Consider the following 26,733-nt stretch of genomic DNA (forward strand, 5'->3'; position numbering starts at 1 on the left):
TGACTTTTACATTGCTGTCGTAAAAAGGGTAACGCACGCGCTCTCTCAAAATAGTGTACGTGTGACTCTCTTTCTCGCTCTTACCTATTGTGTTTTCGACATTCCTTCTCGCTCGATGTTATTTACATTTTTAAGTTACTTCATTAGGTATGTTTTCGTTATCGCTAACCAAGGCATATGCAACAACAACAACACAGGTAACTGGCCTATCGGTTACCCGTACCGGTTACCTTCTGTCAAATCGCTTTTTGGATGAATGAAACGCGTCCTTTTTGTTTAAATAATATTTAATTATTAATAATTCATATTTACAATGTTTTTTTACAATTTAAATTATTTCCTTATTACTCTAGTAAGCTTTACATATGTGTATAATGATATGTACAAGCTACATAAACACATTAACGTCTATTTATAGTCGTGCCCTTTTTGAAACCTTTTTTCGAAGCTCAGAGTGATGCTGCTCAATTTTCCCTGCGCTGGTGGTGTCATTCAACATCAGTTTGCAGAACAATATGAGTTTTGTAGGTATAATACCGGTAATGTTGAGCCTTTGGTCTTGACCCTTTCCCATAATATACTTGTTACGGCCTTATATGTGGTACTAAAAAGTCGGATGGATAGTTGTCGCAGTTTTCGTGTAATTTGAGCAAATGTATGTTCTTCTTACAGCCACAGCTTGAATATTTGGGATATTGCTATGCGCACATCGTCAAAATCAAATTAACTAGAATGAGGAAGAAACTAATATCAGTAAGGATAGATTAAAAGTTTTTAATATACATATGTAAACTGAAAAGTTTCCTATAAATAGGGCTCGACAATTAGGTATTTGCTGAGAGGCCAATGGCACAAGGGACTCAAGGAGATTTCAGATAACCAGAATCAGGGGTACCCGAAGATACTTCGCTATTGCATTTATAGAGAACATAAAATTCTAACAAGGGATAATTGATTGATGTTACGAAGTAAATTAGACGTGCTACAAAAACAAATAAATGCAGATGACGACTGTTTAATAAATTATCTGAAGTCCTTGAATGGATATTCAATTTTAAAAAGGGCAGAGTACCGCTAAAACTGCTTTCCCCGAGTAACACGGGAACGAATTGATATGACTACGCCTATCCTTCTTTAGTAGCAGGGTCGAGCACCAGTTCCGTGTTGGACATGAAAATAAACGTTTGGTTGTCTCCAAGTTGATCATATCCTAGTACAGAATATACTTGTTTGGTGCACCACCGAAAGGATTCAAGGGCTACTAGCGCAATTTATAGCTTCTCTTTTCTGTTTCTTTGGCAGACCAGGCTCTGGCGACCCCAGGTTCCTGATGGAACTAGGGGGTGGTCGGGATGGCTAAGAAAGTTCAATGTGGCCATGTTAAATCGCTCTCGAGATGGTTGAGATTGCTTCTCAATGGTGCTTGTTACTGGGACGGACCAGATATATATCTGGCAAAGGATCATCAACATCGATAAAACTTGAACCTTCTATATTATCCCACCCTAGGTTATCCAACTAAATCCAGGCGGCAGGCCACGGGGCGCGCACATTACCATTATATACCGTCTCCCATTACCATCATCGGCAAAGAGGTTGAAAAAGCCATCAAACTTGCTAACCATCTAAAAAATAGTGGCTAAAGGGGATCCAGTTGTTGTTGTTGTTGTTCGGGACTATTGTTGTGGTGCTGGTCTACCTTCCGATATTAAAAGTCGTTGAATAGTGTAATCACGTAGTTAGTTACTCCCACGACTACTCCCGCATCTAGTGCCACGATTACTGAAATCAGCGAAGTGTAATTATTACATTTGAAACGCTCATTACCACATACAAAGCAATTGGCCAGCCGTTTGCGTGCTACGCGTCCCCTATATGGTCGCCAAGCCTAAAAACCACCCACTGGAAGAAGCTACAGGACTACCAAAATACTGCGCTCAGAACTGCCACGGGCTGTCTTCTTATGTCCCCAGAACACCATCTACATAATGAGGCGAGAATACTCCCCATCAGGGAGAGAAATGAGATGCTAACCAAACAGTTCCTGTTGAATACCCAGAAACCTGGGCATCCCAACAGACATCTGATTGATGAGCCAACACCGCCTAGGGACTTAAGGAAGCATGTTGAGGAAATACGGCACCTGAGAACTCAGCCATATGAAGCAAAAAAACACAAGCAGGTCCTTGGTGAACTCCACAAACAGGCGTCGGACCTTTATGCCGGGAATTGCCCGGTGAATCCAGTACTCAGGGAACAGTACCCAAAACTTGCGGAAGAGGAACGCATACTCCCCAAGGAAACGCGAGTCACTCTGGCTCAACTTCGTTCTGGATACTGTAACAGGTTAAACTCTTACATATCCACAATCAACCCCGAGATACAAAATGTATGCCCCGCTTGCAATGTGTCCCACATCACACCAACCATCTCTTTAATTGTAATGTGGAACCAACGCCTCTAACACCCCTTTCATTATGGTCCACCCCTGTCGAAACAGCTAGTTTCCTTGGACTCCTGTTAGAGGATATTGATGACAATTTGTGATCGGTCGCAGCTTTTAAGTGGGGCGAAACATTGCTAAAATAACAGCAACAAGGCGCTTAAGTTACATTTTTCAAGCGGAGAGCCATAAGTCAGTGCGCTAAGATGAACCTTCAGCGCGGGTACTCCCATAAAACAATTGTCAAACTCAATTGGGGCGTTCGAAATAAATTCAGCACTGGTCCTTGAGTGCATAGAAAAGCTGAATCAATTAGGAGCACACAACGTAGTACTGTTGGCCTGGGTCCCAGGCCATAGGGGAATAGAGGGTAATGAGCAGGCGGAAAACCTGGACAGAGAGGCAGCAACTGCACGACCCATCTATTCCGGGCCGTTCCTAGTTGTTGGCTCACATGTGCATTTATTAGTAGAGGAGAGGGAAAGAGAAAAGAACACTGGCGCAATACTGTTAGGAGCTTATAGCACAAGTCGTTACACGGAAATAATAGGCCTCTCGAAGGAAAACGAAAGAATCCTAACAGTTATTTTACAGGACATTGTAGAACTGAACGTATGCAGAAACTGGGCATACTATCGAATAGTACATGCTGATTTTGTGATCCATATCCTCCTGGAATGCGACGCAATCTCAAGACGTAGGGCTAAGTTTATGGGCCCACCATGGCCAGATCATTTCCACATTCAATCCCTCAAGACAAGAAAACTTCTAGGGTCCATCAAGGAAGTAGGCTTGGATGAGGTACTGTGAAGGAGATGAGGGCTTAATAGACGAGTGGTTGTTGTTGTTGTTGTTGTTGCAAAGTGCTTCGCCCTATCCAATAGGTGCGACCAATCTCAAATTGTCATCAATGTCCTCTAACGGGAGTTCAAGGAACTTGGTGTTTCAACAGGGGTGGACTATAATGAGACGTGTTAGAGGCGTTGGTTCGACAATACAGTTGAAAAGATGGTTAGTGTCATGTGGGGCCACATTGCAAGCGGGACATACATATTGTATGACGGGGTTGATTCTGAATAGGTAAGAGTTTAATATTTTACAGTATCCACATCGAAGTTGAGCTAGAGTGACTCGCGTTTCCCTAGGGAGAGGGCGTCCTCTTCTGGAGTTCTTGGTATTTTCTTTAAGAACTGGATTCGCCGGCCAATTCCGGCATAGAGGTTCGACGCCTGTTTGTGGATATCACTGAGGACGTGCTCGTTCTGTTTTGCACCGCTCTGGATTTTCGGTACAATTGCGGTTGCATCCTCTCCAAAATGAAGATCCTAATCGAACATCACACCCACATTTTCCTTGACTTGGACAATTAAGTTAATTGTTCATCATCATCATCATCCTCCTCAACTCCTATTGGAGCACCTCGACCACCGACTTAAATCTTATTCTGTTAGGTGCAGTTCTTGTGATGTCATTCCTCGTATATCCTGCGTCTTCGAGTTCTTTATCCACAGTTCTGCGCCAAGTTTTCGCAGGTGCACCAGGTCGTCGGCTTCCTTGTGGATTCCATCGCAATGCTTGTCTGGCTATATTTACTGGAGGTCTTCTGAGAGTGTGACCAATCCACGACCATTTACGCTTGGTTATTTCTGTGGTAGCCTTAGGTTGATTTGTTCTAGACCATAAGTCGTCATTTGAAATTCTTTCCGGCCATCGAATTTTCAGGATTCGGCGCAGACATTTATTAATAAAAACTTGTAGACGTTTCTGAATTGAAGTTGAGCTTTTCCACGTCTCGCAAGCATAAAACAGTACTGATTTAACATTCGAATTAAACAGTCGAAGCTTCGTTTTTAAAGATATTTGGCTGGACCTCCACACGTTTGCCAGTTGCCCAAAAACCATTCTTGCTTTGTTTATGCGAGACTGAACGTCCTCATCTGCACCGATCTTATTTGAGACAATACTACCAAGATAAACAACGGACTCTACACCTTCGATTTCATTTTCGTCAACCGTAAGCGTCAATGGCCTTGATGAAATACTATAGCCGCATCTTATGACTTTGGTTTTCGCTGTATTGATGCTTAGTCCGGCCTCCTTTGCATGTGTGTTGACAGCTTCTAAATTGTGTTGAAGGTCAGTACTTCTGTGGCTTAGCAGACAGACATCGTCTGCATATTCTAAATCCCCTAGCTGAGTAAAAGGCGTCCACTGTACACCGTGTCCACCATTTTCTGCGTTCCTCATAATCTCGTCTAATGCCAAGATAAACAAGAGCGGCGAGAGTATGTATCCCTGTCGCACCCCGCTTTTAATTTCGAAGGGTTCTGAGAGGCGCCCATCGTGACTGACCCGGCACTTAAATTCGGCATACATTGCCTTTATAATGTTGATTATTTTATTGGGCATCCCTCGTTTTCGTAGTATTTCCCAAATATATTTCCTGTCGAGACTATCAAAAGCCTTTTTAAAGTCGATAAAAAGTAAATAAGCTGATGTTCTGTATTCACAGCATTGTTCAACAATGATTCGGACGGTATTTATTAGATCAACACAGGATCGGTTTTGTCTAAAGCCAAACTGATTTTCTCTTAGAGTTCCATACACCGCCTCTTGAATTCGGGACAGTAAGATCGTGGAGAACACTTTGCTAGGAATCGAGAGTAAGGTGATACCTCTGTAGTTGTTACAATCAGAGGTATCTCCCTTTTTTGCGACTTTTACAAGTATGCCTTCATTCCACTGACGAGGGTAGGATTCTTCTTCCCATACCTGACGGAAGATTGGAAGTAAGGTTTCAGCTGCGGTATCTGGATCTGCTATGAGGTATTCAGCATATATGTCATCAGTTCCTGGGGCCTTGCCCTTTTTTAAGGACTTGATTGCTGAAATTATTTCATTTTTCGTAGGGGGCGCGCTGTTTACCCCATTGAAGTGGGGTTGGCTGTTGTAGTTTGCAGCAATAGTGTTGGAATTTAAGGTCGCTTCACCTACAGGATTATTTAATACTTTCTTGAAGTGTTCCACCCATACACTCATTTGTTGTTCGCTTTCAGTAATAAGATTTCCGTTTAAGTCTTTTACTGGTTTTTGACCACTCCTGTATTTTCCGGTGAGTTCCCTACTAATCTCATAGAGTTCCCTCATATTATTTAATCTGGCTGCCGTTTCAGCTCGACTTGCTAATGTGTCAGCCCATTCCCTCTTGTCTTTTCTAGCAGACTTCTTAATTTGCTTGCATTTTTCTTTATACCTTGCGGATAACTGCCTTGCTTCCTCCGTGTCATTGTTAATAAAGTTTTAATTGTTTTACAGTCGAATAGTCGAGGAAACGATCTTGACTAAAAAACTAATCGTGACATTATTTAATTCTTAGTCACAAAATAGGTTAAGTGATTATGTTGCTATCTCGGTATTAAATATAATATGCAACTTTTTTACTTTCACCAACGATATGCATATGCGATAGATGTTTAGACTCACCAGTCAATTGTTAGTATAACATCACCATCTGAAAATTTCTCTTGTACAGAGTAACTAATAGCTTCGGCCGCTTTTCCAATTTGATTTTCTACGTACGTATTCATGATCTTGCATACATTCTCTTTCAACTGTAAGTACAAGTATAATAACCACGTTATTTACGTTATTACCAGATATTTACGCTTACATCAGATTCCCATTGATCAGTTGGCACATAGTGTACTTATGCACAATGAGCTGGCAGCTGTGTCAATATATTCAGTCGACGGTCTTGTAAATGTTCAACACTATTTGTTTTCATGAATGATGAATGCGTGTTCTTTACTCCTGAATACCTTATTATGATGATTAGTTCTTATACTACACAATCATAAAAATTTTGAAGGCAGCTACATATCTTTTTTTGATTTCGAATTCAAAACTCATTGCCTGCATAATATGGCGGTATGGTCTAGAAGGTTTAATATGCTCATGCTAATCTTTCCCGAGATGGTTGGGCTGGTACCTTAATGGTGCTTTATTCCCGGAACATACCGGATTTGTATTCGGCAAAGGCCATCAACATCGATAACACTCCCTAAAAGGTTCGGCTAGCTTCAAAGCAAAGTGAACGTTGGATAGCTGATCAGGAAGAAGAGTTTAAAGCTTCTTTCTCTAGGGAATGTAGTAAATCGAAAAACATATGAAGATTTAAAACGTCAAGAATTGCTGTAAACATTCAAGATTTTACTTTAATGATTTTGCTTTTATGTTATCTATAATACGAGTATTAAATTCACCGTTCTAAGGTTTTTAGTTAAATTGCTCTAAATTCAGTTTCAATCCTAAGGTATCCAAACAGGTAAGTGGTAGCGTTGCGTTGTTGCGTTTCTTTCTGCTTTCTCTTTGAACACATTTCATATCCAAGGGAAATTCTGGAATGAACAGCATTAGACTTTGCCATAAATGCTAATATTCACTATTTCATACCTGATAATGTGAACTTGGCCTAAGCGTACAAACGCCTGTTGTTGTTGTTGTGGCGATAAGGTTGCTCCCCGAAGGCTTTGAGGAGTGTTATCGATGTGATGGTCCTTTGCCGGATACAGATCCGGCACGCTCCGGTAACACATTAAGGTGCTAGCCCGACCATCTCGGGAACGATTTGGTAATTCTTTACGACAGCGTGACACTGCTAATACGCTTCCAAAAATATTGAAAGAGGTATCAAAGGACGCGTCTTGGTAATTGTTTACTTTAGCTCACAACTGCAAAAATCCGACCAAAAATATCGGGAGATGTGTCAAAAGACGCGTTTTGATCCCAGGACCTCGAATCCGAGAGCGGAAATTCAAAGTTTTATTTCTGTCACAAGTTATTTCCAAAAAAACGAAAAATGGCCCGCAGCGCTCCGAAACCGGGGATGGTATATATAGTATTTTTGCGCAGAACACCTTTCTGCGTTGGTGGCCTTCGACCGCGCTTATAAAAAATGGTAATAGTCTAGTTGAGAGGTCGACTGCTAATACGCTACCAAGAAAAATTTTATCTATGTCCGGAGATATTTGCAGTCGAAGTTGGCGATTTTCATGTGGTTGTTGCTGTGTTTGTACCCACAAAGAAAATTGTGCATCACCAGTACCACGGTTATACCACATAGTCGGACTTGGCATGGCGTAGCCCAGGGTTATTTTTTATAAGCGCGGCCGCGGGTCTTTTTTCGGTTTTTCGTTAATATCTTTTGAACGAGTTAATATTTTTATTTTCCGCCTTCGGATTATTAATACTGATGTCAAAACGTGTCTTTTGACACCTCTCTCGATATTTTTGGTAGCGTATTAGCAGTCGACCCCTCAACCAGGCATGCTTAACCAACGAACCGATATCATTTCGTTACGATAATTAACGTTAGTAAACGAAACAAAGTCATTTCGTTTCGTTTATTAACGTTAAGAACGTCAAATTAACGAAATGATTTTGTTTCGTTTTCTGCCATATCAAAACGAAATCAAATCGTTTATGTTGATTATTAATTTCAAACTATGCTGGCAATGCTATATTATCCATTTTGATGGCGTAGTCATTAAAGGTGAAAGCATTGGCCAAGCTGATTGCAACTTTTCTCATGAATTTTGACAGTACGAACATTTCTCAGAGTATTTTTGACATTACCACAAACGAATTACACAAACAAATTGTATGGAGTTTGTGTGTATGTCCGCTCGCTGTTACCACCTTACGGCTTCACCATTGGCTATAGCATTGCCAGCACAATTCAAATATAAAGTATCACGTTTTTGTTAACGTTTTTAACCTTAACGAAAGGTTTTTGTTTCGGTTAAAAACGAGATACAATTTATCTTGATAATTTCTTTATCGATAATATTTAGAAGTGTTTCAACGGAAACGGTGGAAATTTTTTGATAAACGATTAGCTTAACGTTAAGGTGCATCCCTGCCCTCAACTAGCCTATTACCGATTTTTGTGGCCACATTAAACCTTCAGGACATCGCTCCCTCTCCACCACCAAGTTCCATGAGGAGCTTGGGGTCACCAGATCCTCGTCTATTAGTGAAACAGACACACAGAATTTTTTCTTTTATAGTCAAGGGATGCTTGCAAATCCCTTAACACACCAGGTTAAGAGAGAGCTGCCGATCTATACAATGGGTCTGAACTTCTTTTTTATCTTATTAAATTTATAATCGAAAATTACGCGTGTATAGTAGTTTAAAATGAGATAAAACAATATAAATTCACACAAAATAAAATAAAGGTTTTGCGGAATAACTTCTGAACTGTCATTAAAAATTACACTGTCATTTCGATGACAGTATGGAATGTTACATGTGTTAGTGGAGAGCGAAAAAAGCTTTGAATGTGTGGGTGAACTAGTTACCACCGTCTTGTAGGGAATTAAACCAAAAACAAGCTATCAGATTGAAAAATGTTACGAATTTTTCTAATTTTGATAGATTTCATATTAACGAATACGACTAAATAACTTTCATAGTTATTTTAAATAAAAAAAATAAAAAAAATGAGCCCCATGCCTTGGGAATATTTTAATACGAAATATCAGCCTAGAAAAGAAGGTTTTTAATAAGTTTTTCGAGGTCCCGCAAATTGTTTTGGTGGAAGAAACATGGATCGAAGTATACAAAGCAAAAGATATAGCCTTAAGTGTCCGTACTATAGTGTTAACTATTTTGTACTCTTTACTTTAATTTTTAAAATAATTTTTAATTGAGTTTTCGTGTTAACTTAAAATTTTTGAATAACTTCAAAAAATGAAAATTCTAATTAGTTGGAAAATATTTAAACTCAAAAATAAATAACATAATATTTTTAAAAAATAAAATAAATATTTGGCTTATTACCAAATATACTGGCGATTCTACCAACGGACCTAAATTTTTATATAAGGCTATATGTGAACAATTACTGAATGTGACGCTTTAGTATCGCAAAGCTATTGACCAATAAAATACCGCAAATAAAAGTGCAACTAAGTGACGTGCTATCAAAGAAAATTTGTTTTAGTTACCTGAACCAAATTCAGAAGATAATATTTAATTGGATGTACATATATATTACGTCTGATGGGTCAAGTAAAAACACCATCATCACAATACATCAGTGCTATGACAAAAACCCTCACCACTAACAAAGCTCTAACAAACAAATGTGTGATTTGTAAATTAATATACTAAAAAATAAAATAAAGCAGATTTAATATCTATAAGAATTATTCAATGCAAAACTCAATGAATTTAAATTAAACTGCCACTTAATTTTAATAAAAGAGACCAAGAAATTGTGTACCTAAACGAAAATCGTGTTTATTAATAACAAAACTAAGAAGCTTAAAATAATTTTAAAGAACCGCTGACCCATTGACATTATATTTTCACGTCCTATCTGATATTTAAATCAATATTGAAGAACTGAAAGAATATGCGAAAATGTTTGAATTAGATTAACATCATTTGCTGTCGTATATATTAAACTTAAAATTCATTAAGATAATACCGCTAATTCCTCCCTACAATTCATTCATATATCGAAGTATTTTAATACTCAACGAAACATCGTCATTTTGTATACCATTTGTTGGAATCACTCGTAACCTTTAACGTCCTCTTCACTAATTACAACGCCATTGCATAACAAAGCCATTGCATAGACAGCAACAACGATGTATTTAATTGTCATCACGTCAAAAAAACGCAATTGATTCACTTAAAATCTTTGCAATCATCAATCAACTACTTATTAATTTTAATATTTTTTTTTATTAAATTTAATTTTATGTAAGTATAATTTTTATTTTAATATTAAATTTAAAATTTTCAATTATAATTCAAATTAAAATTTTAAACCCTTTAAATTTTCAATTTATTTTAAGACTATTTTTATATCTTAAAAATTTTAATATAAGTTATTTAAATTTACTTATTTTTTATATAAAATTAAATATTGTATTTAAATTTTTAGCTCCCTTTCCAAAAAAATTCTTAAATATTTTCTAATTTTCAAATTTTTCATTTAAATTTTTTTTTTCATATGGTTCTACGTTCACCAATACGAACCCGTAATTTTACAAATTCGGAAAATCGAAACAACAACTATACAAATAACACAATGACTCAGAATACAGCTCAAAATTCTAACATTAATACAACACAAAACAACATCTCTAATATAACACGAGATACTTCAACACAAAATAACTTTACAAATGTTTCTTCTACTAAATCTATTAAATTACCACAATTTTGGCAAGAATCTCCCTATGCCTGGTTTTTACTTGTTGAAGGACAATTTGAAATTAATAATATCACTGATGATAATTTAAAATTTCAAAATGTTCTAATTACCCTTCAACGAGATACTATTTCTAAAATTTTTGACATCATTAACCCTCCTCCTCTTTTCAATAAATATGATACAATCAAAAAAATTTTATGTGAAAGATTTTCTCTTAGCGAAGAAAAACGATTAGAACAATTATTTTCAAAAACTGAACTTGGTGATCGTTCACCATCTGAATTATTCAGATTTACGAAATCACTTTTAGGTACTGACTTCAATGTAAGTCAAGAATTACTTTTCAAATTATGGATTCGTACATTGCCACAAGAAATACAAATCCATTTAACTTCTAGTAACAATAAAAATAAAGATGAAGTAATTATTTTAGCTGACAAACTTTTTGATTTAATCAACAAACCTCATTCTTCTAAATCTCCTATAGTTTCGAGTATAAATAATAATATTTTAGAACAATGCGTTAAAAATTTAACTGAATTAACTACGGCTATTTATCAAAATTTAAATAAAATTTCTAATGATATTAATCAATTACAAATCCGTTCAAGATCTAAAGATAGAAATAGATCTAAATCTCGAAATTTTTCAAGATCAAGAAATTTTTCAAACAATAGTAATTTTACTTCACAAACAAATATTTGTTGGTATCTCAAAAAATTTAAGAATAACGCTCTTAAATGTATATCCCCATGCAATTTTAATCAAAATCACAATTCAAATTCCGAACAAAATTTAAACTGAAACGATCCATTAGACGGTGACGGATAATGGAACTATTATTAAACCTACTCGTCGCCTATTCATATTTGATAAATTCAATAAACTTAATTTTGTTATCGACACCGGCGCAGTTGTATCAGTTATTCCTTTTTCTAAATTTAAAATTTATAAAAGAAATTCGGATCTTACTTTGACTGCAGCAAACGGTTCTTCAATTGAAACTTTCGGTACAAAACTACTTAAAATTGATTTAGGTTTAAGAAGAGATTTTGAATTTCCATTCATTATTGCGAACATTGATACAGCAATTTTAGGAGCAAACTTTTTAGAAAAATTCGGAATTATTGTCAATATAAAAAATAAAGAAATAATGGATTCCACTACAAAAATTAAAGTTGCTGGATCTTCTGGATTTTCTGATATTTTCTCACTCAAAATTCCTATTGTCGAAAATAAGTTTTCAAAATTACTTAATGAATTTCCATCTATTACCTGCGAACCAGATTATACTAAAAAAGTTAAACACCATACGGTTCACAGGATAGAAACAAAAGGTATATTTTACCATTTTCGAAACCCAGACGTCTTGATCCAATCAAACTTAAAATTGCTAAAACTGAATTTGAATTTTTAGTTAAAACTGGTATATGCAGACCCTCAAATTCTCCTATTGCATCTCCACTTCATCTCGTTCATAAAAAAGAACCAAATGATTGGAGACCTTGCGGAGACTATCGAAGACTTAATTTTATTACTACACCAGATCGGTATCCTTTACCACATATCCACGATTTAACAATTGATTTAAAAAACAAAAAATTTTTTTCCAAAATTGATCTTGTGCGTGCTTACCACCAAATTACAATGGCAGAAGAAGACATTCATAAAACTGCAATAACTACCCCTTTTGGAATGTTTGAATTTGTAAGAATGCCTTTCGGTTTACGAAACAGTGCTCAAACTTTCCAACGCTTTATTAATGAAGTGTTTTCTGATTTCGATTTTGTATTTACATACATTGATGACATTCTTATTGCCAGTGATAATGAAGATCAACATATAAAACATTTGAAATCAGTTTTCAAAAGACTTGAAGAATATAATTTAAATATCAAACCTTCAAAATGTACTCTCGGTGTAAATAAATTAAATTTCTTAAGTTACGAAATTTCAGGCGAAGGTATTAAACCATCTTTAGATAGAATTGAAATCATAACAAATTTTGAAAAACCAATTTCTATAAATAAATTACAAAAATTTTTAGGTATGATAAATTACTATCACAGATATATTAAAATGTTAGCAACAGAACTTAGTCCTCTGCATGAAATGTTAACACATGCAATTAAAAACAAACTCAAACAATTAAATTGGACAAATGAAACCACAACAGCTTTCGAAAATGTTAAAAGCTTTTTGCTAAAAATACTTTACTTACACATTTCGACAAAAATGGTACTTTATCATTGGCAGTAGATGCATCAAATGTTGCTATTGGAGCAGTTCTTCAACAAACTAGCAATAATATACTAGAACCCTTAGCTTATTTTTCAAGAAAATTAACCACAACAGAAACTAAATATTCCACATTTGATCGTGAACTTTTGGCAATTTATAATTCAATTAAACATTTTAAACATTTTCTTGAAGGTAGAACTTTTACAATTTATACTGATCATAAACCTTTAATTCATGTTCTAAATTCTAAAGTAGATAGATCTCCTCGTCAACTACGTCATCTTGAATATATTGCTCAATTTACAAATGATATTCAATATATACGTGGAAAAGAAAACATAGTTGCCGACACACTTTCCCGTATTCCAGAAATAAATGCAATTTCAACTCAAGATATAAATTTAGAAACTTTATATAAAGAACAACAAACTGATATATTTTTACAAAAAACCATTTCTGATCAAAATTCTAAAAATAATTTGAAAGAAATTCATATTCCAGTTACTAATTTAAACATATGGTGTGATGTTTCTCTACAACCTTTTCGACCTTATGTTCCACATTCTATGAGAAGAATTATATTTGACAAAATTCACTCATTATCTCACCCAAGTATAAGAACAACTAGAAAATTAATTCAAAATAAATATTATTGGCCTAACATGCGTAAAGTAATTAACGATTGGACTTCATCTTGCATCAATTGTCAAAAATCCAAAATTTCAAGACATACTAAATCTCCTATTCAAAAAATTCAAATACCATCAGGTCGTTTTGAACATATTCATATGGATATTGTTGGACCTCTTCCAGTTTCAAATGAAAATTGTTATATTTTAACAATTATTGATAGATTTTCACGTTGGCCTGAAGCTTATCCACTTAAAGATATTTCAACAAATACTATAGTAAAAACGTTTATTCAAAATTATATAGCACGATTTGGTATACCATTAAATATTACAGTAGATCAAGGTTCACAATTCACTTCAAAATTTTTTTACGGAATTAACTAAACTTTTAGGTTCTCATAAAATTCATACATCTCCTTACCATCCCCAAGCAAATGGCATGATAGAGAGATTTCATCGAACTTTAAAAGCAGCAATTATAGCATCAAACGACTCGGTTCATTGGTCTGACATTTTACCATTCATTCTACTTGGTTTACGAACTTGTATTAAAGAAGATTTAAAATGTTCATCTGCTGAACTTGTTTATGGCCAAACACTTAGAATACCTGGTGAATTAATTATTTCAAATAGTAATAAAGAGTATGATTTTTCTAATGACGCTCTTCATAAAATAAGAGAATATTTTTCGCTTGTTCGTTCAAAGTTTTTCATCATAACAAAGAAAATTTTTTCGTTCCTAAACAATTAGAAAATTGTGAGTATGTTTTTGTTAAAGTTCTTCGTAAATCTAATTTAGAATCACCTTATGAAGGACCTTTTAAAATTATCTCTAAGAAACATAAAACATTTACAATTCAATACAAAAATACTATTAAAAATATTTCAATTGATTTACTTAAACCAGCAAACATACTTATTAACACTAATTTAAATACAAATACATTAAACAACAAAAAACAAAAAAGGTTACATTTAATATTAATTAATAATTTGTTTGTTTCAAATTTTCTTGGAGGGGGAGTAAATATAGTGTTTACTATTTTGTACTCTTTACTTTAATTTTTAAAATAATTTTTAATTGAGTTTTCGTGTTAACTTAAAATTTTTGAATAACTTCAAAAAATGAAAATTCTAATTAGTTGGAAAATATTTAAACTCAAAAATAAATAACATAATATTTTTAAAAAATAAAATAAATATTTGGCTTATTACCAAACGTACGTTTGCTCAGAACATTTTGACAAAACATACAAATTTGTCAATTGCTTGCTCAAAGGAGGTCCTTATAAACCGACAACGCAATTGCTTGATAAATTGGCTACAAAGCCACATTTTTTATTTTTTTATTTATTGTATAATTCAAGCGTTGCGCTTTAGGAAGGAATTGTTAAACCATTTCTTAGGGAGAATATTACCCTGTAGCTCTGCAGGTTAGCCACTAGTTATTGCCCGTTGTACCAGGGGTCACCTTGGGGCAGCCCCGCCTATACACATTCTGAGCCCTTTTAGCATTGACATAGATGTGCAGACTTATGCACTTTTTCTGAACATGCCTTGAGAAATATCCACTGTAGGGGCATGATAATAGGGCCATGCTAGAATAACAGGATTTTTCGTGTATTTTTTTTTCTGTCTAGGGGTCAAGCTACCATAAAGATATGAGTCGTTAACCAATGTATGAGTAATTATCCACTATTTTTCAATTAAATTGCATGTTTTACTGTATTCTCAATCGATATATATGCACATAAATGGTGCTAAAGCATATTATTATTGTCTCAGATGACCATTGCGATTTCGTCCTAAAGGAAATTTCCACCTCGAAAAACCACAATTTCGCCTTAAACACTAGCGGTATGGCAACGCTTTTGGCAAAACAACAAACATTATGAAACTTTAAAAATCCCCAAATACGTCAAAATTTTTTGAGTGGAACTACCTTCTTTTCATGGATCGAAGTATACAAAGCAAGGAAATATAGCCTGCTTAAGTGCCTGTACTTTTGCTCAGAACATGTTGACAAAACATACACGTTTGTCAATTGATTGCCCAAAGGAGGTCCTTATAAACCGATACCGCAATTTCTAAACAGTTTATCATACATAAACGCAATTTTTATGAAATGGTGATAAATTGGCTACAAGTCCACATTTTTTATTTGCTGTATTATTTAAGCGTAGCGCTTGAGGAGGGAATTGTTAAACCATTTTTTAGGGAGAAAGTTGCCCTGTAGCTCTCCACTAGTTATGAGAGTTTGTTTGCCCGTTGTACCAGGGGTCACCGTGGGGCAAGCCCCGCTTATATACATGCTATGTCCTTTTAGCATTGACATGGATGTGGCGTCCCACAAACGTAACAAATTAAACACCTACTACTCACTGCAGACTTTGGAGGTACACTTTTTCTCAACATGCCTTCGGAAATATCAAGTGTATAGGCATGATAATAGGGCTATGGTAGAAAAACAGGATTTTTCTTGTATTTTTTCCTGTTTAGGGATCAAGCTGCCATATATATGTGAGTCATTAACCAATGTATGAGTCATTATACACTATTTTTCAATAAAATTGCATGTTTTACTGTATTCTCAGTAGATATGTATGCAAATTAATCGTCCTAAAGCATATTATTATTGTCTGAGATGACCATTGCGTTTTCATCCTGAAGGAAATTTCCATCCCGAAAAACTACAATTTCGCCTTAAACTGTAACGGTATGGCGACGCTTCTTGCAAAACAACAAACATTAAAACTTCAAAAATCTTCAAATATGTCACAACATTTTGAGTGGAACTACCTTCTTGTTTATACCATGCAGAAAAGTATACAAATTTCCATTGAAGCGTGCACACACATATCTAGTTCTGCTGTGTGAAGGAATATATACAGTGGCTCACAGCTTATTTTGTGCAGCTACAAAACAAACATTTTGAACATGGTAGCAAAAATATTAAGCATGGTATGGAAATAATTTGAATGTAAATTTCAACTTTATACTTATGGAATTACATACTTAATAAAGTTTAAAATATTAAGGCTCCTTTTTAAAAATTGTCAAAAAAGTATTTCTAAGAAAAAAAGCTCACAGCTTATTTAGTGCAGTTTCCTTAAAACTTATTTCGGTGGGACACGCTGTAGGGTACTGTATTGTTCTTGTTATTTTAACTTTAATACAACTTAACTCATGTTTCACTTTGAATTGTTTTAATATTTATCAAGGTGTTTAAATATATGTCGAATCTTCCATAGTAATTATTTTTCTCTATATATCAGATATATAGCGATACGCCGGTGGTTACACTTTTTTTATTATTCTCCGCGTATACGACTTGTGTACGCACTTTTAATTTAGAAACTGTCCTAAAACACATTTTGCTTTTCAAAGCTTCCTATTCACTTTTCCTAGCTCACTATGATTTTAATTTACAATATTGCGTAGTTTCTTTTCTCCAACAGGTATTATTTGACAAGTGTTTTTCCGAACAAGTGTTTTTCCAAACAAGTGTACCACCATTGTTCCGTACTGGCAATACATTATTGCCAGACATATCATTAAGGATTCCGACACGGCCATTCTGACAAGTCACACGTCCTCGTGTGGCTCTGTTCGCACTCGGTCAGTCTTGACCGAGGTATCTAAACTAAGAAGCCGTCCAATTTCTTGCGGCCATCCTACCATGTCACACGTCCTCGTGTGACGCCCTTTGTCTTCACACGCCTCCATCCAGCAATAGTGGATCCAATGCATTTTTTTGTATACTTACTCATAACTAATAACTCATATTCAACGCTTTTTCTCAAATATATTCTTATGAGATGCTTCCTTCCAGCATATACACGCATAACACTGGTCGACGGCCAAAATTTACCAGAGACGCCGTTATGAAATTCGTATGTAAAACCACCCCCTGATTTCGAAAATCGAGTTCATTTTTGATTCTATGGTACCGTTTTTGAGATATTAGCAATTTACCGTTATTCGAAAAAACCAAAAAGATGGCTCCCTTTAATTACGTATGTCTCACGAACGGGTCAAGCAATTGCAAAAAAGTTTACAGAATCGGAAAGACGATAAAATTTGCTATTAATGCATTATACATATATTTTTGCTCAACCAGATAGTTTTCGAGATATTAGCTTATCATTTCAGATTTTTGTTTTTTTTTTATGAAAAAATATGAAAAAATACTCTTTGCGAGGGCAGCATTCCAAAACCACAACTTTTTTTCCAGATATTTTTTAAATTTTTTGTGTTATATCGGCCTACTGATTTGTAAGATCGCGATATCAGATATTTTTTCTTTACGTAAAGCTCTGTTTGATTAGAAAAAAGATAAGCTATCATCGAAGAAAATCGATGCAAAACTACGTAAGCTGTAAGCGATCAAATAAAAATACCCAGGTTGCGCAATTTCAACGTATACCTCAAAACGTATGTATGGTATAAAGAAGAGTGAAATATCTAGCTATGCTCTGTTTCTATTTAGTTAAAAGTTCAATTTATGAATGAAATAACCTATATTTTTAACTTTTTTTAAAATTTATTTATGTTTGTACTATATTCTAACAATCTTTATCATAATTTGATTTTGCTATGTAGTCGAAATAATTATGTGTTCTACTTTGACGCTTATTCAGTTTAGGATCGGTTTCTCTTATGAGAAACCAGCAGTAATCACCCATCATTGCGACGTCCCAGAATCCTTGATATCGATTCTCAATTAATTTCATTTGCTGATGAACCTTTCGCCATGTTCGTCACTTTCGTCGCCAAGATTTGCCGGAAAAAAGCTCAAATGTGAGTGCAGAAAGTGAATTTTTAAGGACATATATACGCCTGGAAAGAAAATATTAGTTATGTTTAAGCCGCCTACATTATCAAATTAAACGGCGGCACGCGCCACCCTCACGCGCAGCCGTACGCGGCGAACTGGAAGGCGCCAACACCGACGAGGGGCCATCACTATCAACCAATGCACGAATCGGACAGTCTTGTACTATCAACGGACAATCGCGGACGCGCTCCTTTATACATGAATATACTTTTATATAACTGCTTCGAGTTATCCAAAGTCTAAAATTAAATTTTTGAAGCTGAAGTTTTAAAACTTTTTACTGCGGATTCCCACAAGCCGCCCATATGAGGGGGCTGGGTGGAATATATTGCCAGTTTATTCCCTGGGGGCATATTTCTGCACAATGTCCGCAGAGCATTCGTTAAGAAATTTAACGAAGTCGCGTTCGAGTGCGCGCTGAGCGCCAATGAACGTTTTACCATTGTCGCTCATCATGTTTGAGGGATAACCTCGTCTGCTAACGAATCGGGCGAATGCTGCGAGAAAGGCTTCGGTGGTAAGGTCGGAGCATACCTCGAGGTGTACAGCCTTTGTGGAAAAATAGACGAATACAGCCACGTACCCTTTTATGATAGTGGTCGACCTCAAAACCGATGCTTTTATTTGGAATGGACCTGCAAAGTCTACTCCTGTTGTGGAAAAGGGGAGTGAGAAATTGCAGCGCTCAGGTGGTAGAGCTGCCATTATTTGCGTGCGCGTTTTCTGTTTGAAAAGCGTGCAAGATTTGCATTGAAAAATGCATTTCTTTATAAGAGGCTTTAGTTTTGGTACGAAGTACTCTTGCCTCACCATTTGGAGCATTAACCGCATTTCTGCATGAAGAAGCAGGCGGTGTAAAAACTGCAGATACAACTGGCAGAGCCTTGAATCCGGAGGAAGGATTACTGGATGCTTCTCGTTGTATTGCATTGTAGAATGTTCCAATCGGCCACCGATACGTATCCGTATCCATCCAGAAATGGATCAAGAGCCAGAAGGGAACTCTTATTGCTTATTGGCATTTTGTTTTGTAAGGCGCTCTTTTCCGCCCCGAAATGGCGAGATTGTGCCATTGCCACAAGCCGCGTTTTCACATGTTGCAACTCTTTGTATGTCAGATGGGGATTATGTGTTGTTGCCACCGATTTGGATTTGTTGCAGGCATTGTTCGCAAAGCGGAACACGTATGCAATCACACGGAGAGCTCGAGAGTATGAGGAGAAGCGTTGGAGAATATCGTCCTCTTCCTCGAGTGCGTGATATGCTTCGACCTTGCGTTTCTCGGGTGGAGAAGCGCTACCTGCTTTCGGCTTTGGCCATGCCGAAATGTGGCGAGAAAGCCATTGTCCGTGCCACCAAAGTGAAGAGCCTATCAAATCATGCGGCTTGCAACCACGTGTGCCAAGATCAGCAGGGTTGTCTTGGCTAGATACATGGCGCCAGGTGCCGCTGGGAAGATATTCTCGAATTTGAGAGTTGGCCACATAAGTCTTCCAGGTCGATGGAGATTTCTCTAGCCAGGCTAGTACAATCTCAGAATCTGACCATAAGAATATGTTGCATGCTTGTAAGTCGAGCTGTTTTCGAACAGTTGAAGCCAGTCTTGCGAGTAGGACTGCACCACATAGCTCTAAGCGGGGTAAGCTTACAGTTTTTATGGGGGCAACTTTGCCTTTCGCAACCAAAAGAGAAGATTTTATTTGGTTGCCCACATGTGTGCGGATGTAAATCGCTGCGCAATATGCTTTTTCCGGGGCATCACAGAACCCGTGGATTTGGGTGTCTTGCCCTGGAGCGACATTAACCCATCGAGGGATTTCGATGTGGCAAATATCTGGCAGATTTTCTGCGAAATGTTGCCATTTTGATAATGTCGCGGTTTCATCCCAATCGCTTCCATCCAGCCAGATTTCTTGGAGAAGCATCTTGGCCTGTATCATAACTGGCGACAGCCAAGTTAGGTAAACAAGTTATAGAATTTTGGGAAATTAATTTTAATAAGCCTTTAATATTTACCCATTTTCGCATAATTATTTATTAAGTCGTTCACTATCTGCTCGTAGTTAGGGCTTTTGTGTTTACCGAGAAAAGAAGCAACGACCTTTTCAAAGGATTCCCACGCTGCTGCCTCAACTGATGAGAGTAGTCCTTTGAATTGATTATTGTTGATCAACTTTTTTATTTGTGGTCCAACAAAAATACCTTCCTTTATCTTGGCTTGAGAAATATCTGGAAAAATTGTTTTCAAATAGTCGAATGCTTCGCCTTCTTTGTCCAAAGCCTTAACAAAGTTTTTAATGAGACCGAGCTTGATGTGTAAGGGTGGAAGTATGATTTTCTCTTTCTTGACAAGAGGGGTGTATTTGATGTTATCCACACCAACGGTAAACTCGACTCTTTCCGGCCAATCCTTTGTGTCGTAGTGGTTCTTACGAGCTCGGCTATCCCACTTGCAGAGGAAGCAGCAGTGGTTGGTGTAGCCACTTGGTAGACCGCATAGCATTGCAACGACTTTGAGATCAGAACATATTTTCCAATCATGTCCTTCATATTTTATAAATTTGAGTAGTTTTTGCATTTCCTTGTAGGTTTCCTTTGATTTACTGCATGTGCGATCGGCATAGAAGGCTTTTTGTTACCAATATGCAATAATACAGCCTCAAACTCAGTTTATTGCTGTCTATGAACAATCGCCACTCTTTTGAATCATATGTTTGACCAAACTCTTTGAATAAACCAGGAATGTCGTTGCAGTAGCATATACTGTCTTTCTTGGTATAGTGTTTGGAAAATGGTTCGTGACGAGTTCTACAATATATCATCTTAACATCGGATGACACAAATTTAAATTGTTGCATACGAGAAGTGTGGATCTCGGCCTTTTCCTTGGATAGTACCAAATCTCTTATCCAATTATTAAGTTGTGTTTGTGACAGAACGTTTCTCTCGTTCCCATGCGAAATTCAGTCCAACTTGATTCCCCGCACTCAGTTATTACTGTTGACAATGGAACTGGATCCGCAACTGCCGTTGAATGTAGTACTGGTAATGTCACTGTAGGTACGCTGGCATAGGTTACTCTTCTTGATCTTCCAACGCCAAGTACTTTTGTTTGACAAATATAACACTCTATTGAATGGCAAGTAGGTTCTCTCCATATCATTGGTGTATCAAATTTTATTTGTTGTCCTGATTCCGACTGAATCCATTCTACTCGACACGATGTACACAAAGTGTTCGGTGTCCATGGTTTTTCAGCATTTTTAGGCTCAATGCCAAAATACTTGGAGTATAAAGTTTTCATATGATCTGAGAACACATGAAACAGAACATATCTGAATCGTTATTACACTCAAATTCTCGCGTCCTTTTACTCATTTTATTTTTTTTAATAAATCACGGTTTTGAAATTTGACTTATGAACTGAACTATCTCCGGCGAGCCCATTAACTCATATTTATACTCGGCACAAGAATAAAATTGAAAAAATCAAATCTTACCTAGACAGAAAGGTTCCTTTTTATACGAAGCCGGGAAAAGAAAATACTACCTGCTTTAGATGTAGGCTTTAAAAATTTTCTGTGTCTTATAATTTAAAAAAATCTACCTGCATACTTACCCATAAGTGACGGAAATACATGTTTATAACTACATGCCTACAGCAGGTTTCGAACACAACCACTCTTCCTTTCGATGCAACCACTCTACCTACTATAAAACAATTCGAGTATTAAAAGTACTATTTGATTTATTTAAAGAAAAAGTATTATCATTGTTATGGTGTTATTCGTTTATCCGGATAATATCCCATTTGCACTTTATACATTTAATATATGTATGTATACATACATTGAAGTTGCGCAACCTGGGTATTTTTATTTGATCGCTTATAACTTACGTAGTTTTGCATCCATTTTCTTCGACGACAGCTTATCTTTTTTCTAATTAAACAGAGTTTTACGTAAAGAAAAAATATCTGGAAAAAAATTGTGGTTTTGGAATGCTGCCCTCGCAGAGTAATTTTTTTTCATATTTTTTTATAAAAAAAAAAAAAAAAAAATTTGAAATGATAAGCTAATATCTCGAAAACTATCTGGTTGAGAAAAAAACAATGTATGATGGATATGCAATTGCTTGACCCGTTCGTGAGATATACGTAATTAAAGGGAGCCATCTTTTTGGTTTTTTCGAATAACGGTAAATTGTAAATATCTCAAAAACGGTACCATAGAATCAAAACTGCTCAATTTTCGAAATCAGGGAGTGATTTTACATACGAATTTCATAACGGCGTTTCTGGTAAAGAGAAAAAGTTGAAATTCGTGGTCCTATGAGATGCTTCCTTCCAGCATATACACGCATAACTAATAACTCATATTCAACGCTTTTTCTCAAATATATTCTTATGAGATACTTCCTTCCAGCATATACACGCATAACTAATAACTCATATTCAACGCTTTTTCTCAAATATATTCTTATGAGATGCTTCCTTCCAGCATATACACGCATAACTAATAACTCGTATTCAACGTTTTTCTCAAATATATTCTTATGAGATGCTTCCTTCCAGCATATACACGCATAACTAATAACTCATATTCAACGCTTTTTCTCAAATATATTCTTATGAGATGCTTCCTTCCAGCATATACACGCATAACTAATAACTCATATTCAACGTTTTTTCTCAAATATATTCTTATGAGATGCTTCCTTCCAGCATATACAGGCATAACTATTTTTTCTTTGATTTTTAAGGTTTTTTCATGACCTACTTAAAAAAATTTCATGTATACCCTGTCCGACTCAAAATTGTCCGCTAAAAACTTTGGCGATAACAGTTTTTTGAAAAAAAAAAATATATATTTTTTGGGTTTTGAAGAGTGTTTTGGTGAAAAAAATTTTTTTTTCGCCATTTTTTTTAAAGGGTTTCTTCAGAAACGTGCAAAAGTGTTGCCGATGAAAACAAATTTGTCTCATTGTTCCTATCCCACTTAAAATTATGCGATAAAAACGTTGGCATTAACAGTTTAAAAAAGAAAAAAAATTTCGGTTTTTGGACCTTGTTTTGGTCGAAATCGATTTTTTTCATTTTCAAGGCTCCAAATCATTTTTTATGTATATGTTTCCGTTAGATTTTTTCAGACAACAATCTATGCCCAGTACGTAAGCTTGTGGTAAAATTTGTTGTTGCTAGGTGTTAAAATGAGGCAGAAATGGCGAAAACCCTCTTATTGAACAATCGATTATATGGGAGGTATATGCTATAGTGGTCAGATCCGGTCGATTCCGACAAATGTCAAATAATCAAAATTAAAATATGCCTGCTTACCAAATTTCATCAAGATATCTCAAAAATTTAGGGACTAGTTTGCGTTCAAACAAACGGACAGACGGACGGACGGAAAGACGGACATGGCTAAATCAACTTACATAGCTCGTCCCCTGATCATTTTGGTATACTTATTGGTGGGTCTAACGGAAACATATACATAAAATGATTTGGAGCCTTGAAAATGAAAAAAATCGATTTCGACCAAAACAAGTCCCAAAAACAAAAAAAAAAAATTTTTTTAAACTGTTAATGCCAACGTTTTTATCGCATAATTTTAAGTGGGATAAGAACTATGAGACAAATTCGTTTTCATCGGCAACACTTTTGCACGTTTCTGAAGAAACCCTTAAAAAAATGGCGAAAAAATAAATTTTTTCACCAAAACACTCCTCAAAACCCAAAAAAATATTTTTTTTTTCAAAAAACTGTTATCGCCAAAGTGTTTAGCGGACAATTTTGAGTCGGACAGGGTATACATGAAAATTTTAAAATCAAATGAAAATTTTTTAAGTAGGTCATGAAAAAAACCTTAAAAATCAAAGAAAAAAAGTTAAAAAACTCAAATTTTGCAGGCTCGAAAATATTATTTTTTTTGGTATGCTTAGTTGAACTTTTTTCCTGAGCCCAAAACCTATCGAAAAATCGATGGCGCGATATAGGTTAATAAATCGACCCAGCTTAATATACACGCATAACTAATAACTTATATTCAACGCTTTTCCCAAATATATTCCTATGATATGCTTCCTTCTAGCATACACACTCATAACTCATATTTACTCATATTTTAATATATTCTTATGAGATAAATAAACATATTAAAATTGTTTTTTTTTTTATTGTAATCTTTATTAATCGCTTACATCTTCTATTTCCATTTCACCATCAGGCATTTTGCGTAGACGGTCATGGGAGTATTTATAACTTCTCTTCGAGTTCAGAGCAGAAAGAATATATCTATCGCCATCTGAAATTTCAATAATTTTAAGGACCTTTATATTTAGCGTCAAGTCTCGTGTTTTCAGTCCTCATTTTGAAGCAAAACCAAATCACCAATAGCAAATTTATTAACTTTAGATTTACTTTGATCAAATTTAATTTTATCACTATTAGCATCATTTTGAATATTAATTGAGGCATTTTGCCTTACTTCGTAAATGTCAATGTCTTGTTCAGGTCCATTAAATAACATTAGATCGGACGGTCTAGCAACTTTACTATCATGAGTTCAAGCGGACTAGATTTTACTACGCGGTTCATAGTACAATTCAATGCAAGTTGTACATCAAGTATTGCATCCTGCCATGTTCGTTCTTTGCTTGTTTCCACGGCAGTATGTATATTTTTTAATGTACTCATCACCCTCTCAACTTGCCCATTAGCCCGTGAACTACCGGTTGCTATTAGATGGAGGTTTATACCCATCATTTTACAAAAATCACAAAATTCGGAAGACGCGAAACATCTACCTTGATCGACTATGATACGAACAGGTGCACCGAATAAAGATAAACTATATTTTAAGGCCTGAATACTGTTAGTGGTGTCAATATGTGATGCATGGTGCAGTATGACATATTCTTTAAATGCATCAATTAATACGAATACATACTCTTTATCGTTTTTGCCGCTGAGCTTTCCGGTCGCATCCATATGCACTGTATGCCAAGGTGTGGGAATTTTCGGTATTGGATGAAGCTCTGCTTGTATTTTCCCACTATGGGATTTAGAAATTTTGCATGTGATACAATTATCAATAAACTTTTTTTTGTAAATTTCGACATATTCTCGAACCAATACATTTCATATAACTGTTCGAGGGTCTTTTCCCACCCAAGATGAATCAAGGACTTATGTGTTGTATTTATTAAAAACCACCTAAGAGCTCTAGGGAAAATGGGTAAACACATTGTCCTACCATGGCGTTGTATCCTACGGTACAAAATTCCGAAGCGCAACTCATACGTTTTAGACAAATCTTTGTTGAGTTTATCGTCTTTCAAGTCGGATATCAATTTTGAGATTTCAGGATCACGATGTTGCTCAGCTAACAGCCAATTTTTAGAAATATCTGTAAAATTGACCTCTTTCTGTTCCACCTTTACTATATTTGGTGGTGGTGGATTCCTCGAAAAAAAATCTACATGGCGCATTCGATTTCCGTTTCTGTGAACAATATCGAAGTCAAACGAGTGTAAAAATGCCCACCATCTATATACCCTAGGTGTCAGATCCAATTTAGTGCGAGATGACTTCAATGAGTTACAATCCGTTACTACCGTAAACCTACGACCATGCAAATAGTGTCTGAAATGTTTAATTGCATTAACTACTGCCAGAGTTTCCAATTCATAAGAATGGTATTTTGCTTCGGTTGCTGTAGTACTCTTACTAAAATATGCAACTACAAAAAGTTTACCATTATTTTTTGCATAAGCAGTGCACCATATCCTATCGAACTTGCGTCAGTATACAGTTCAATTAGGATCGGATTAAGTAAGAACCGGTGAACTTGTGAGTACAGAAATTATTTTATTTCTAATTGTCTCATGAGAAGGTTTCCAATCAAAATGTGTCTTGTGACTACTTGTTAAACTATATTTATTTATTTTAACAACTTATTAGCAACTGCCAATCCAATAAATTGTCTCAATTGAGTGACCGATTGCGGGGGAGGTAAGGCAACCAATGCTTCAATTTTCCTCGGTTTCGGTCTAATTTCACCTTTGCTCACTTCGAAACCTGGATACTCAACCTTCTGTTTCATAAAAGCACAATTTTTGTTATGGCCTTGGCAAGCGTATTCAAGACTATATCTAACCTACGTAAGCTTTCATCTATATCTTCAGTACCTAAACCAAGAATATCATCCATATAAACTACTACATACGTGTAAGCAAGTTCACCGAGAACTTTCATAATACTACGTTGGAAAACCGCGGGAGCATTGCGTAACCCGAATTGCATTGCGAGATATTCAAAATGACCTTCAGGCGTTACAAATGCAGT

At 35.7% G+C, this 26,733-nt stretch overlaps 1 protein-coding gene across 4 annotated transcripts in view; it reads right to left on the reverse strand.

The window, feature by feature from the left end:
- Nucleotides 1–286: 286 nt before the first annotated feature.
- Nucleotides 287–26,733, reverse strand: part of LOC137249768 (zinc finger protein 34-like) — a 155,392-nt gene continuing 128,945 nt past the window's right edge. For all 4 annotated transcript variants that reach the window (XM_067781655.1, XM_067781656.1, XM_067781653.1 and 1 more), the window contains one exon: nucleotides 287–727. Coding sequence is in view for 1 of the 4 variants with exons in the window: in XM_067781653.1 (XP_067637754.1) it covers nucleotides 724–727 (4 nt within the window). In the remaining 3 variants the exon portion in view is untranslated. The remainder of the gene's footprint in view (nucleotides 728–26,733) is intronic.

Source organism: Eurosta solidaginis, chromosome 4 (assembly GCF_040869045.1).
Source record: "Eurosta solidaginis isolate ZX-2024a chromosome 4, ASM4086904v1, whole genome shotgun sequence".
Lineage (NCBI taxonomy): Eukaryota > Metazoa > Arthropoda > Insecta > Diptera > Tephritidae > Eurosta > Eurosta solidaginis.